Raw genomic sequence first — 12,926 nt, 5'->3', positions numbered from 1 at the left:
AACATAAGGAATTGTGCTTATGTAACAAAGCAGAAAATAGTTTTTGTCTGCCTTTTAAAAATTAAATATAAAGAGCAAGAAGTGCCTCCTGTTGACAATGAAGTGAAAAAGTTGGTGTGATCACAAAATGGGATTGCATTTTTTGTACTCTCACCAACTTTTACACTAAAATTACGGATAGGAGGAATTTCACTCCAGTGTCATTTTTTTTGTTAAAAAATATTTATTTTAAATTTCCAGGCCATCAGAGAAGGCAATCCATTTGTTCTCATATACACCAAGCTAACTAATATGAACCCCATATAGTTAGCCAAACAAGTGCAGTTGCCTTAAGATATAACACTGTGCTTTTTGGCAGTAAAGCTGAGAAACTTCAGCCCAGAACCTTATTGGCTTTAATGTAACAACATGAGGGATGTTAATGCCAGTTAACTGGCCGGAGCCCAGACTCCATACAAATCACTTATATCTCATCTGTTCTCTTACACTACAACAAGCACATTTTGTGATATTTATCATTTATCTCATGAATCATGTTCCTTTATACTTTGCATTTGATAAATGTACATGTTATGTCTTGTGTGATCTCCCAAATCTGTGCAGTTTTTCTTAAAAGAGCACTGTCATCTTGACAAACCTTGTATTATTTGAGGGAAGCAAGCAAAGCAGAAGGGTGTTATTTTCTGCATGACAGTATCTTGTAAATTCATTGATGCTTTTCGATGCAATTAACATCATCTCACAGTACTGCTGTAAACAAATGAAAAAAACTTTTCACAAGGACAGTGCCCCTTGAAATCATGTGATGAAAAAATAAAAAAGGCGGGGTCAGAGAAGGAACCTCACCATTACTGCTTACCTTTGGTGTTATGGATTTTTACTTTTCTATTAGTTGATGCTCTTGCAATTATAGATGTCACCTTGGGAAAAACTTTCAACTTCGGCAGGGGGTAAAGTGAGTGCTAATGGATGGGCCACCTGCTTTACACCTTGCCCAATTTTCCTTCCATTTGAAATCAATGGAATCGGGTTGTGCATAATGGGCAGCCGATCCACTACTGCTCCTTGTATGCCCCTGCCGAAATTTAAAGTTTCACCCCATGTCTATTTTACATATAGGACCCATTTGAATAACTTCACAGAGGTGGAAAGCAAAAACTGCAGATGCTGGAAATCTGAAAGAAGACAGAAAATACTGGCAGGTCAGGCCGCATCTTTGGAGAGAACAGAGGAATTAAAGTTTTGCGTGTGGACCCTCGCTCAAATCAAATGGTCTGTGCTTGAAACATCTGTGACATTCATTTCTCTGTTCCCTCCATGGATGTTGCCTGACCTGCTGAGTGTTTCCAGCATTTTCTGGTTTTGTTTTGCAGAGGCAGAGACTGCCTTGCCAGGGTCAAAGATTAAACAATTACCAATTTAACCAAACTTTGGATGAAAGAAGACTGATTTTGAGCAGAATTTGAACAAGGGTTTTATCATTTTATATTTTTTGACAAATAATTGTAACATGACCAGAATTCATCATATATGTTTTAAAAGAAGTTTAATATGATGGACTTTACATAATTGGTTAATTTTGATAAAGTGGAATGAGAACCTGTTACTAAATTGTTCCACAATCTTGAGGAAGAAAAAAAATGTAATATAGCCTCAGATTGTGCATTCAATATAATTTTAATGAATAAAAACTGCCTGATTTCACACATACTATAATATACATCTATTCTTTCATTGCAGAGGATATCTTTCCATGCAAGTCATGTGGAATTTGGTACCGCAGTGAACGGAACCTGCAGGCTCACCTCATGTACTACTGTAGTGGGAGACAGAGGGAAGCATCCTCACTATCAGAGGAGAAAGAGGCTGGTCCTCTTCAGCAACCATGTGTCTGCCCTTACCCACAATGCAGCAAGAGCTTCCCAAATGCCAGGGCTCTTGAAATTCACATGAATTCACACAGTGGTAAGAGTCACCATGGGGTAATTTGAATTTTGCATTGCCAATTCACTGATAGCCGCAAAATGGAGTTTAGAAAATTACATAGACTGGACTGAGGGGATAAATTAAGATGATGTTTCTAGCCTGTTATATTGTAATCACAGTACTCAATGATAGTAAATGATTTGAATGGTACTATATCACAAACCAGCCATTAAAGCACATCTAAAAATGCAGCTTTATGTTAAATGTAGAAGTTGCAGTATCCCTATTGAAGTCTTATCAGAGTATTAGTACATGTGCATGTGTTAGATAAGTTGACTTAAATTAATAGCAACCTACCTCAATGAAAGTACATTCTGGAGCAAACATTATTTGCCCAGCTAAGCTGTTCATTCATGGTAATTTGTTTTTTTTTAAAGGACCAGTGTTCCTTAATTGGCATTGTAGATGGTACAATGCTAATATTGCAAACCCACCAGCAATAATAAGTCAATTAAATATAAATAGCAAATCAGCATGCCACAGCTGGTGGGGCATAGGATGACACCTGCAATTCCCCCACATGCCGAATTCCTGATCTGAGCAGTACTGCTGTGGGCAGGTTCTATGGGGAGACCAAATGCCTCTTCACAAAGAGTGGGGAAAATCTGTGGAAGAGCAATTTTGAAGCTGTTCCTGCATGCCTCTCATAGGTTGGTTTTAGAAACCACTCACCTGCAGATGCTGCCTTCGAGATCAAGAAAAAAAAGAGATGGGAGAAAAAAACATCAAGCAGAGAGAATGTTCCCCCCAAAAAAACACATAATGTTTTTAACAAATGAATTTCCCACCAGGATTACCATTTCAATGCAGATTTGCTGAGCTGATTGCATTTGTACACTCCTACATTCATGCATTCATTTCATAGGGTATCACTGAATCAGTGACAGACACAATAGGCTGGGTGGAGACAGCATCAACTGAGTTTGAGGAAGGTTGCAGTGCTTTAGAGTTTTGGGCTGCTAGCTGAAATGTTAACCCACTTTTCAAGTGCAGATGGGTCTGTTGTGTATTTCCAGCATTTTCTACTTTTTATTTCAGATGCTTAGCATTTGTGCTTTTTTTTATACTTGTACTGTTTCAGTTGGTTTGGGTATCAGTATAGCATATGAATACATATATAAGGCAACAATAGTTTTGCACCCACCTAAATGGCACAGCAAATGCAGCAGCGTAATTGTCACTAATATATTGTAGGTATAATAATTGGGCTACTGTAATCTGAAGTGACCTTTCCAGCACCTGCAGTAACTGGCTCGATTTTAACACCTGGGTGGGTATGTGGCAAAGCGAGCAGTGTGCCCGTCCGGGAGTGCCAGCAGACAGGCTTGGCCGATTTTAACGGCTGGGCCTCATTAACGTGCTGCTTCCCAACCAAAATGACTATAAGGTCACGGGGAAGCGGCCACCCAGCTGTTAAAATCGAGGGGCCAGGGGTGTGGTCTCCGACGCAAGGTAAGTGCTCCTGGAGAGAATCCTAGTCGGACGGGGGAGGAAGCCCGGGCACGAGAGGCCCAAGCATTTACTTGTATGGCCCGGAGGAGCATTCTTGCTCCTCCTGGCCCACAAGGAAACTAAAAAAAAAATTAGATACTTACTTTGCTAGGCTTCTCCTGGCCCCGGCTGCTGTTCCCGGCAGGTTTTGCCTGGTGGGGAAGCCACTGCTGCTCCCCCGCTCAGGCCTCGGGTTAAGATAACAGATGATACCCAAATGAAGTAATTGGAGCCAGATCTGCATATTTATAGAGGACCCTGCCAGCTTAGAGCAGGTGCCCTTGCCGCTTGCAATTTGGTTTCCATCAGGCAGGAGAAGTTAAAATTGAGCCCTTGGTCTCTGCTTTGTTTTAATTAGAGTATTTCCCTTTGTCCTTTTTCTTACATAACATTGGATTTCTTAAATTAATGTAAATTCAACAGTAGGTCATTGACAAAATGATATTGCAAGTTTCAAAAGTATAAGCAAATAAAATTGGGACCACACATTGCAGCAAGTTGTGGTGGGATACAGGTTCATGCCTTCAATCCCTCCCGTGCTGGGCTCTTGACTTCAGCTGAGCCGCCATCAAGAGGCACCAAGTGAAGCCCAGGTGTAAGGAGAAAGGAAAGTTGAGAAAAGTCATCTCTGTCTAGATCCACTGACAACTAGCTTAGTTTCATGGTTGATTAATTATTTTCTCAATATTATCTTCAAGTGAAATAAATAAAATTATATTTTTTTGTCTGTGTATTAAGTTTTTAAAAATGTACAAAGAGAAAGATAATATTCTGTTCCATGTTAGGAATGAAAGTACTTTGTTACACTGTGTTGTACTGAAATATTTAAATGTGTTTGTTGCCAAATTTCCTATATGCAAAATGATGTGTTTAGGAAAAGACTTAAATTGAATAAAAGTTACTACCACAAAGATAGCATCTCTTCTTATTTTCTATACTCAAAACGGGAATCTATTTAAAAAGGCCTTTAACCCTTTGAGTACTGGGCATCTTTTGCAGCATTTAAAGTAGACAACTGAGGTAAATTTTCCAATTGGGTGTTCCCAGCACATTATGTACACAGTGAGAAATCGCCCGTGCACACAGCCCATGAGATCCGTCCATTTGCCAGGTCCACACAATTGGAAAACTTACTCTATATTTACTGTTAGATTACCCGCACAAAATGGTTTCTGTTAAAGTCTACTGTGCTGTTTCTCCCTGCTTTATAAATATATATGTTTACAAATATAAAATACCTTTTAACTGCAGAAGACACCTTACTTTGGAGGTAGCTGCAAGGCTATAACACAATCAGGGATTCTGATAAAGTTGGAAGTCACAGGAGTAATGGTCAAGTAAATCCTGAGGTTGTATTACAGCTTTTCAACACTTTCAGCGCCTCCCTCTTTATTTTATATAACATTCACAACATTTTATTTTGGTCAGTTCACAATTTGATTTGATCAGTGTAATAAAAGATTGTCTATCTTTTTCTTCGCTTGTGAATGAATGAAACGATTGTGAAGTTTCTACCCTGTAACAAGCTGGAGATTAATACATAGGATTTTTGTAAGAAGTGCTCACAGTGATGCAGCAAATCCCGATGAGAAGGAAGCTATTTTTTTGCAACATGTTACTGCGAGTATTAACTGTCTTATGTGTTTGCCACAGAGCAGGCTGTATGTGAGAAATATATTATTTCTTGGATCATTTCTTAATAATTTATATTTTTGTGATGAACAAAGAATTAATGTGTTTGGCTGCAGAAGTACCTACATAGTGCTCAAAGGGTGAAAAATGGCCACTCCCTCCAGTATTTAACAAAAAGCACACCCTGATGTGGTTATACGGACTTTTCCAAAAAAAAGAGAGGCTGTCTAATCTCTTACATCATTAGTGTTTTGCCCTCCAATACCTGTAATACCTTAAAAATCACCAGAGGAGCTCAATAGCCTGGAAGTGACTGCTGACAATATTAATGGACAAATGCTTACTGCACTTGTATGACATTACTTTGTCTGCTGTTTAAATGCAGGCACTAACTCATTTATTTTAAAAGGGTTAATGTCTACACTAAAATATCGGGCAGAGGAACCTCATCCGAATGAGCTAACCGTTTATCCACTAAAATTACCGACAGTCATTTCTAGCCTCTTTACACCTCTATTCTCCGATTTTAGCAATACTAATTTTTTCAAAACCTTCCGCGTTCATAGCTTTGTAAAAGGCAGAGGTACTTTAAAAGACTGGATTCTGTCAATGCTTTTGGTTTGCTAGATACTGTACATTGTCAATGTTGTGTCAACTTTGTTTAAAAAGAAAAGCAAATTTAAGGAAGCTTATGACAAGGTTAATAAATGTGCACAAAAACTACAGGGTAGATTTTGTGCACATTTGATTATGAGACACACTTTCCATTGCAAATCTACTATCAGGCTGTAATGGAACTACAATAGTGAAAATGTTTTCTCTCTGAACAGGTTTGAAAGTTGAAGAGTCCCTTTCTGCTGGTGCCAGCCTGAAGTGTACCATCTGTGAGTACATGGCAGACAATGTGCTGAGCTTCCAACACCATGTACTCACTCACCTCACACCAGCTGCCTTCAAATGCAGTCACTGTCACTTTGGTTTCCAGAGCCACAGGAAGTTGCTGCAGCACCAGGAGCTGCACCATAATCAGGGCAGGAGGCTGCGAAGGGAAAGCGAAAACGAACACTCGCCGCTCGACAACGAGGAAGCTTTTCAGTCGACAGCAGCAGATGCAGCAAGCAGACAGGAAGTCCCGCCAAGTCCAGGGGTCAGCCAGAATAAGGAAGCATGCTCTGACACTGAGGGAGAAAAGGGGGAGAAAAATGTACAGTTGGGTGTAACAAATCAGAAGAATGAAACACAGCCTGCAGGAAACAGGCAGAGCTTCCCATACGCCAGAATCAAATCAGAGCCATCCAGCCCGCGGCTTGCTTCTTCTCCAATACAACCCAACATAGGATCCACTGTTCCAATGGGCCCCTTTCTTTCTCAGTTTGCTCTCTCCCAGGATATTTCCATGGTCCCTCAAGCTTCAGAAATCCTAGCTAAAATGTCTGAACTGGTACATCGCAGGTTAAGACAGGGTGGAACAAACTATCCACCTGTCATTTACAGTCCGCTTGTGCCAAAAGGGGCCATTTGTTTTGAATGCAATATCACATTCAACAACTTGGACAACTACTTGATCCACAAGAAGCATTACTGCAGCACCCGATGGCAGCATGTAGCAAAGTCACCAGACTTTGCCAACACCAGCGAGAAGGTGCCAGAGACAGTAAGTCCCAGCAGTGGGCACAGCCCCATTAACATTCATAGTGCCCTTTGTCATCTACCTGATCCAGAAAATCCGCTTCTTCAGTCAACCAGCATCAACTCCTCTGTGGTCTTAGATGCAGCGGGCCCTAATGGAAAAAGTCCAGACAAGGATAATTCAATGCAGTTGAAGAAAGAGTCATCTACCAGCAGCAATGATGAACAATTCAATGGAAAGTCCAAGGATGTGAAGAGCCCCAGCACTCCCATATTAGACACAGCTAATGATCCGAATAAAACTACTTGTGAAGCATGCAATATAACTTTTAGCAGACATGAAACATATGCTGTGCACAAACAGTACTACTGCGCCTCGCGTCATGATCCGCCAATGAAACGTATGGCAGCAAATAAGGTACCAGCAATGCAAAGAACCATACGTAGTCGCAAGCGGCGGAAGATGTATGAGATGTCACTCCCAGAACAGGAACAAAGATCACAGATGGTCCAGCAAGCTTTCCTTAGTGTATCGGCCATGGGTAGCCCTGGAACATCTTCTCAAGAATCACTGGAGAATCTAGGGGAAACCTCCCACCAGAGGTGTGATATGTTTCTTGCAAAGCATATGGAGCCCTCCGTCCCGGGGACTAGAAACATTACTTCTGTCAAGTGCAGTACAGCACTGCCTGTAGTTGCCAGTTTGGAGCTGGATCTTCCTATGGATCTAAGCAAAAAGTGTTCACCTCAAACAGAGAAAACAACCTCTTCTCCTAAAAGATTTTTGGACTACCATGAATGTACTGTGTGCAAGATTAGTTTTAACAAAGTAGAAAGTTACCTTGCTCACAAGCAAAACTTTTGCCCAGGCATGGGTGTCCAACGTGGTGAGGTAGGCCATTTAGAGCAAACAAAATTTCAAGAGCAGCAAAGAGAAAGTGCTTCAGTGAAAAGTGAAGCAATCAGCCCTGAAGGCAGCAATGATAAAAATATAATCAAATGTGAAAAAAATGAAAATTCAAAACTGGTCTCCCCGAATGGAAATATATTCCCCCCACAGTTAGCAACCCTCCACGGGCTGAAAGCTTTCAATGAAGCAGCTCAGCTCATTTCTGCTAAAGAAGAAAACAAGAATTTGCTCTATCCACATTGCATTTATCCTGGAGCAATAAAAAAAATGGTAGGGACTGAGCAGCTATCTCCATATTATGGGATTAAGCCAACTGACTACATCTCAGGAGCTGTTTTCATACGCAGTGAGATAGACGAGCTGGTGCAAGCCACACGTGATAGGATCGATCCTCCTCGAGACCAGCCTGTATCCAATGGATGTTCTCCTCAGAAGAAGGAACCTCTTCCATCGATGCCTAAGAGCAGGGGCATGATAGCAGTCAATGGAGGTATAAAACAGGAAGACAGGCCTTTCTCGTGCAACCCACATCAAGATAGCTTATCCCAGAGTTCCCAACAAGCGGATGGCCATGAATCTCCTCCTTGGGTATCTGAGAGTCCAGTCACTGCAAATGAAAACGCCTCACCCACAGCTAGAGCTTCGTTAGAAGAGCAGTTAGTCCACACGCCAAAAAGCGTTGGTGGTTCTGTCCAGCCCACAAACAGCGGGAAATACTGTCGCCTCTGTGACATTCAGTTCAATAACTTGTCTAACTTTATAACCCACAAGAAGTTCTACTGCTCATCACATGCTGCAGAACATGTCAAATGAAAGTTGCTGTCATGCACTGCACCTGTCTGTAGTATAGTGTTGGCCATGCACAGTTTGTATAAAAAAAAGAAAAAAGAAAAAAATTGCTGCTTGAGTTACATCAGGACAGTTACACCAGGACAATCAAGGGATGGGTGTGTAGTTCAATGGCTTGAGGCTAGTCTGTCATTTCATAATGCTGTTCATAAGTCTTGATATTAATGTGAAATGTCAGTGCTATTTTTCACCGGAATTAATTTATTTTCCAAGCAGTATTCATAGCTGTGGTTAAATTTCAATTTTTATTTAAAGAAGTTTATACTGAAATTGTTTTTAACATTATTGTATAGTTATTCTCGTGTAACGATTACGGTTTGCACTGTAAAGTAGAGAGAGGTCCGAGTCACATACATAGAGACAGCATTTGTAGGTAAACTGGTGAGGTAAAGCACTTGTGTATTCGAATATCCCTGTATTTGTTGCAACTTCCCTGTACATGCCAGAATATAAGTTGCATTCATTTTAAGACTGCAAACGTCAGAAGGTGTTGTAGGCCTTAAAAAGTACTAAAGTGGCATACAAATTCCATTTCATATTTAATACAACATTTTCAGTCCTAAATTGCAGCTTATATATCAGCATATACAGTAATCAGTAGGCTTTGCATAAGATGATATATATGTAGCAGTTTGTTCCTATCCACTTTCTTAAACTGAGGTATGTATGTTTTATTGAAGTTGTTAACTTTCTTGTATAGTAATCTGTACTGTACTTTCCTTTGCTGACGCTTTTGTCTCACTTTTGAAACATTTGCTGTAAAATGCAAAATTTAATATGAACAACATTACTGGAAGCAGTATTGAACAGTGGTTGAAACCTTTCTGCTGTATTTTATTGAAAATATAATTAGTAGTTGCAGTTTGCTGTTGCAAAAATCATTTTGGGGACAATGAAATCTGAATAATGGAGTACCAATACTGCAACTAGTGATAATACGAATATTGTTCTACTTCTGATAGAAATTATTTCTCAACAATGTTGTTACTATGCATGTATATGGATGGAATAAAAATTCCATAAAGTGAGAGAACCTTACACGACTTGCATCATTGTTGTGCATGAAGTGACATTCTTAATCATTGTGTATAACCATCTCAGGATTGTTTGATGGGATCACTTTACTCCAAATCTTGCAGATGATTTGCAAGGGTTGAGATTGGAAATTCTGGTTCCAACCCTAGTGACTTTCCATTTAAATCTGTATAACATATACTTAGTGGACAGTTTCCCTGGAAATCAGATATAATCATTGTGCAGTGCTATGGTCAAAGTTGTAGATCCTGTAGTGTGACCAGCATTATTCATTGGCATGGAGTGCATGGCCAGTCCACGTCTGTGGCCCTCTTGGCCAATTTTATTGAAAATAGACATGCATAAATAGTGGTGTATTGCTGGTAAAAACAAATTGTAGAAGTAAAAAGGAAAAACTCCAGAAAAATGCACTATTGTGCTTTTCATTTGTATTTATTGATGCTCCGAGGATTGCTGCTATCCAGAAATGAGTACTGTAAAAATGATCAATGTGAAAGGAAATAAAAACATGTTTACTTGTAAAAGGTCAATCATGAAAAACCTAAAAAGAAGTACACAGGGTAGGTGAAAATCAAAAGGGGAGGCTTTAACTCCAGGTCAGAACTTGACTTAGTGATTTTAACGAAGCCTAAGATTTTGAAATATCACCACAGGGACAAAGTCCATAATCTTGATTGAAAGTCACCGACCTTAACTTTTACACCAGAGTTACTCCAGGTTCCCACAAGGTACATTTCCAGAGTTAGCCACTTTGCCCTGCACTGCTCCATTAAAGGAAGAACGGAATCTCTGCATCACAATGAAGTCAGCTGCAAAGACTTCAGAAAGAAGCACTCAATAACAGTAGAGACAGGTATGGTTTTATCAAATTGGTGGCTTCTCAAGGTACAGTGCACCATCGGCTGTAAGCACATATCATTTTAGACAGCCACCATCAATCCTATCGCATACCTAAATCATACCTAAATAGGAAGTCCCGTAATTCTATAAAATTACAAATGTTATGTGACTCATACAAGAATACACATGATGCTTTCATTCTGAGGCATTTAAGCATGCTGCAGCACTTTGAGGGAGAAGAAAGGATGGATGGATGGTTCCTTAGTGATATGGGCTATATTCTGCAATCATGGTTGATGATACCACTGCACAACCCCCATATTCCATGAGAACAGCTACAGTAAAGCACCAAGGCTTGGGCGAACCAAGGCCCTCATTGAGCAGAGATGAGGGGTATTAAAACAAAGCTTCAGATGCTTGGACAGGCTTTAAGATATGCCCCACAAGAGGTGTGCAGAATGCATGCTGTACTGTGTTGCTATAGATAGAGGCCTCACCATGGACCTAATGATAAGCCTTTACAAGCTATGGAAATGCAGGATCATGATGCACAGCAACCATCAACAGCAGACAAGCCACTGTTTTTTTTTATTCGTTCATGGGATGTGGGCATCGCTGGCAAGGCCAGCATTTATTGCCCATCCCTAATTGCCCTTGAGAAGGTGGTGGTGAGCCACCTTCTTAAACCTCTGCAGTCTGTGTGGTGAAGGTTCTCCCACAGTGCTGTTAGGAAGGGAGTTCCAGGATTTTGACCCAGCGACGATGAAGGAATGGCGATATATTTCCAAGTCAGGATGGTGTGTGACTTGGAGGGGAATGTGAGCTGGTGTTGTTCCCATGTGCCTGCTGCTCTTGTCCTTCTAGGTGGTAGAGGTCGCGGGTTTGGGAGGTGCTGTCGAAGAAGCCTTGGTGAGTTGCTGCAGTGCATCCTGTGGATGGTACACACTGCAGCCACGGTGCGCCAGTGGTGTAGGGAGTGAATGTTTAGGGTGGTGGATGGATTGCCAATCAAGCGGGCTGCTTTGTCCTGGATGGTGTCGAGCTTCTTGAGTGTTGTTGGAGCTGCACTCATCCAGGCAAGTGGAGAGTATTCCATCACACGCCTGACTTGTGCCTTGTGGATGGTGGAAAGGCTTTGGGGAGTCAGGAGGTGAGTCACTCGCCGCAGAATACCCAGCCTCTGACCTGCTCTTGTAGCCACAGTATTTATGTGGCTGGTCCAGTTAAGTTTCTGGTCAATGGTGACCCCCAGGATGTTGATGGTGGGGGATTCGGCGATGGTAATGCCGTTGAATGTCAAGGGGAGATGGTTAGACTCTCTCTTATTGGAGATGGTCATTGCCTGGCACTTGTCTGAGTGAATGTTACTTGCCACTTATCAGTCCAAGCCTGGATGTTGTCCAGGTCTTGCTGCATGCGGGCTCGGACTGCAAGCAGGGGGACAGATTCAGAAGGAGTTTGTGACTTGGTGTACTTCACAATTGCGCTTCTTTACTAATTAACATATTTACAATTACAGAACTCTTATTTGCTTCCACCTGTAGATTTGTTGCAGATGTTAAGTTAGGCTTACTTATGGACAACTGACACATTACAAGAATAAATCGAATCCTGTGTTTCCGTGCATGAGAGTCTGTGCTTAAAATGTTTTGCAGCTGTGCGATGAACACTTATATACTAGATATTGATGTGCCCTGCCAATATGTGTTCCTTAGTTGTAGTGGTAGCACTGGTGAGTGATTGCATTTCCAGCTGCTGGGAATACAGAAGCCCTGCTAGCTGTATCTGCGACTAACTCTGAAGTATTTGCATCAGTGCCTTTGTGCCTCCTTTGCTGTAGAGTGTTCTTTGCTTCACTGGCAGTGTCTACTGCTACATGACAGTGCAAAACTGCTGCTGCAAGAGTGTTGACCACTGCTCAAGTCGAGGTTTCTAATGATGGGCTGCACCACCCATTACACTCTGTCTGTGGCTACGTGCAAGTTTTGCCTTCAAACATAAGAGCAGCGTGGACCGAGAAAGGGTGAGCATTTTTGGGTGTACATGGCATCTTGGCATGTACACTATAATTTGTGTAACTCTACTTTCTTCACTTATGCTGCCTTATTTGCTTATTGAAATTTCTCTGTATGAGTACAACATGGAAATTTGGCTCAGTATTGCTCCCTTTTAATGATTGCTTTCACAATCCCACGCTCCCAGCAGGCACGCCATTCTCAAAAGGAGTGTGACTCTACAACGGGAACACAAAATTCACCCTTTAATGAGACATTGAAGGAACTTCAGCACCAGACACTGCTAGAGTTCAATATCAACAGAATCTGACAGCCTGGCCGTTAAACGCTGCTTTTCCATCCAGCGTTATCTGCATATTGGAGAGATTGACCTAGAAATTGAACTTTGCAACTCCCATTTTTTAGGATGGCCTGTAGTCCTTCAAGTTGCCCATCTGAAACAGGCATTGGGACCATTGCCTGTATAAATCAGGAGCCTAACGCCCTATTTCAAGCTCCTTTGTAAAATTTGGTTGCCAGTTGTGTAAGTTCTATTTATG

At 41.2% G+C, this 12,926-nt stretch overlaps 1 protein-coding gene across 2 annotated transcripts in view; it reads left to right on the top strand.

The window, feature by feature from the left end:
• The window catches only part of zfpm2a (zinc finger protein, FOG family member 2a), a 505,220-nt gene extending 495,670 nt beyond the window's left edge, over positions 1-9,550 (top strand). For both annotated transcript variants that reach the window (XM_067981518.1, XM_067981519.1), the window contains 2 exons: positions 1,741-1,965; positions 5,940-9,550. In XM_067981518.1, coding sequence (XP_067837619.1) covers positions 1,741-1,965; positions 5,940-8,461 — 2,747 coding nt within the window. In that variant the 3' untranslated portion in view covers positions 8,462-9,550. The remainder of the gene's footprint in view (positions 1-1,740; positions 1,966-5,939) is intronic.
• The last annotated feature ends 3,376 nt before the right edge of the window (positions 9,551-12,926 follow it).

The sequence above is a fragment of the Heptranchias perlo genome, chromosome 3, assembly GCF_035084215.1.
Source record: "Heptranchias perlo isolate sHepPer1 chromosome 3, sHepPer1.hap1, whole genome shotgun sequence".
Classification (NCBI taxonomy): Eukaryota; Metazoa; Chordata; class Chondrichthyes; order Hexanchiformes; family Hexanchidae; genus Heptranchias; species Heptranchias perlo.
The sequence above is the reverse complement of the archived record's forward strand: the minus strand, read 5'-3'. Positions and strand labels throughout refer to the sequence as shown.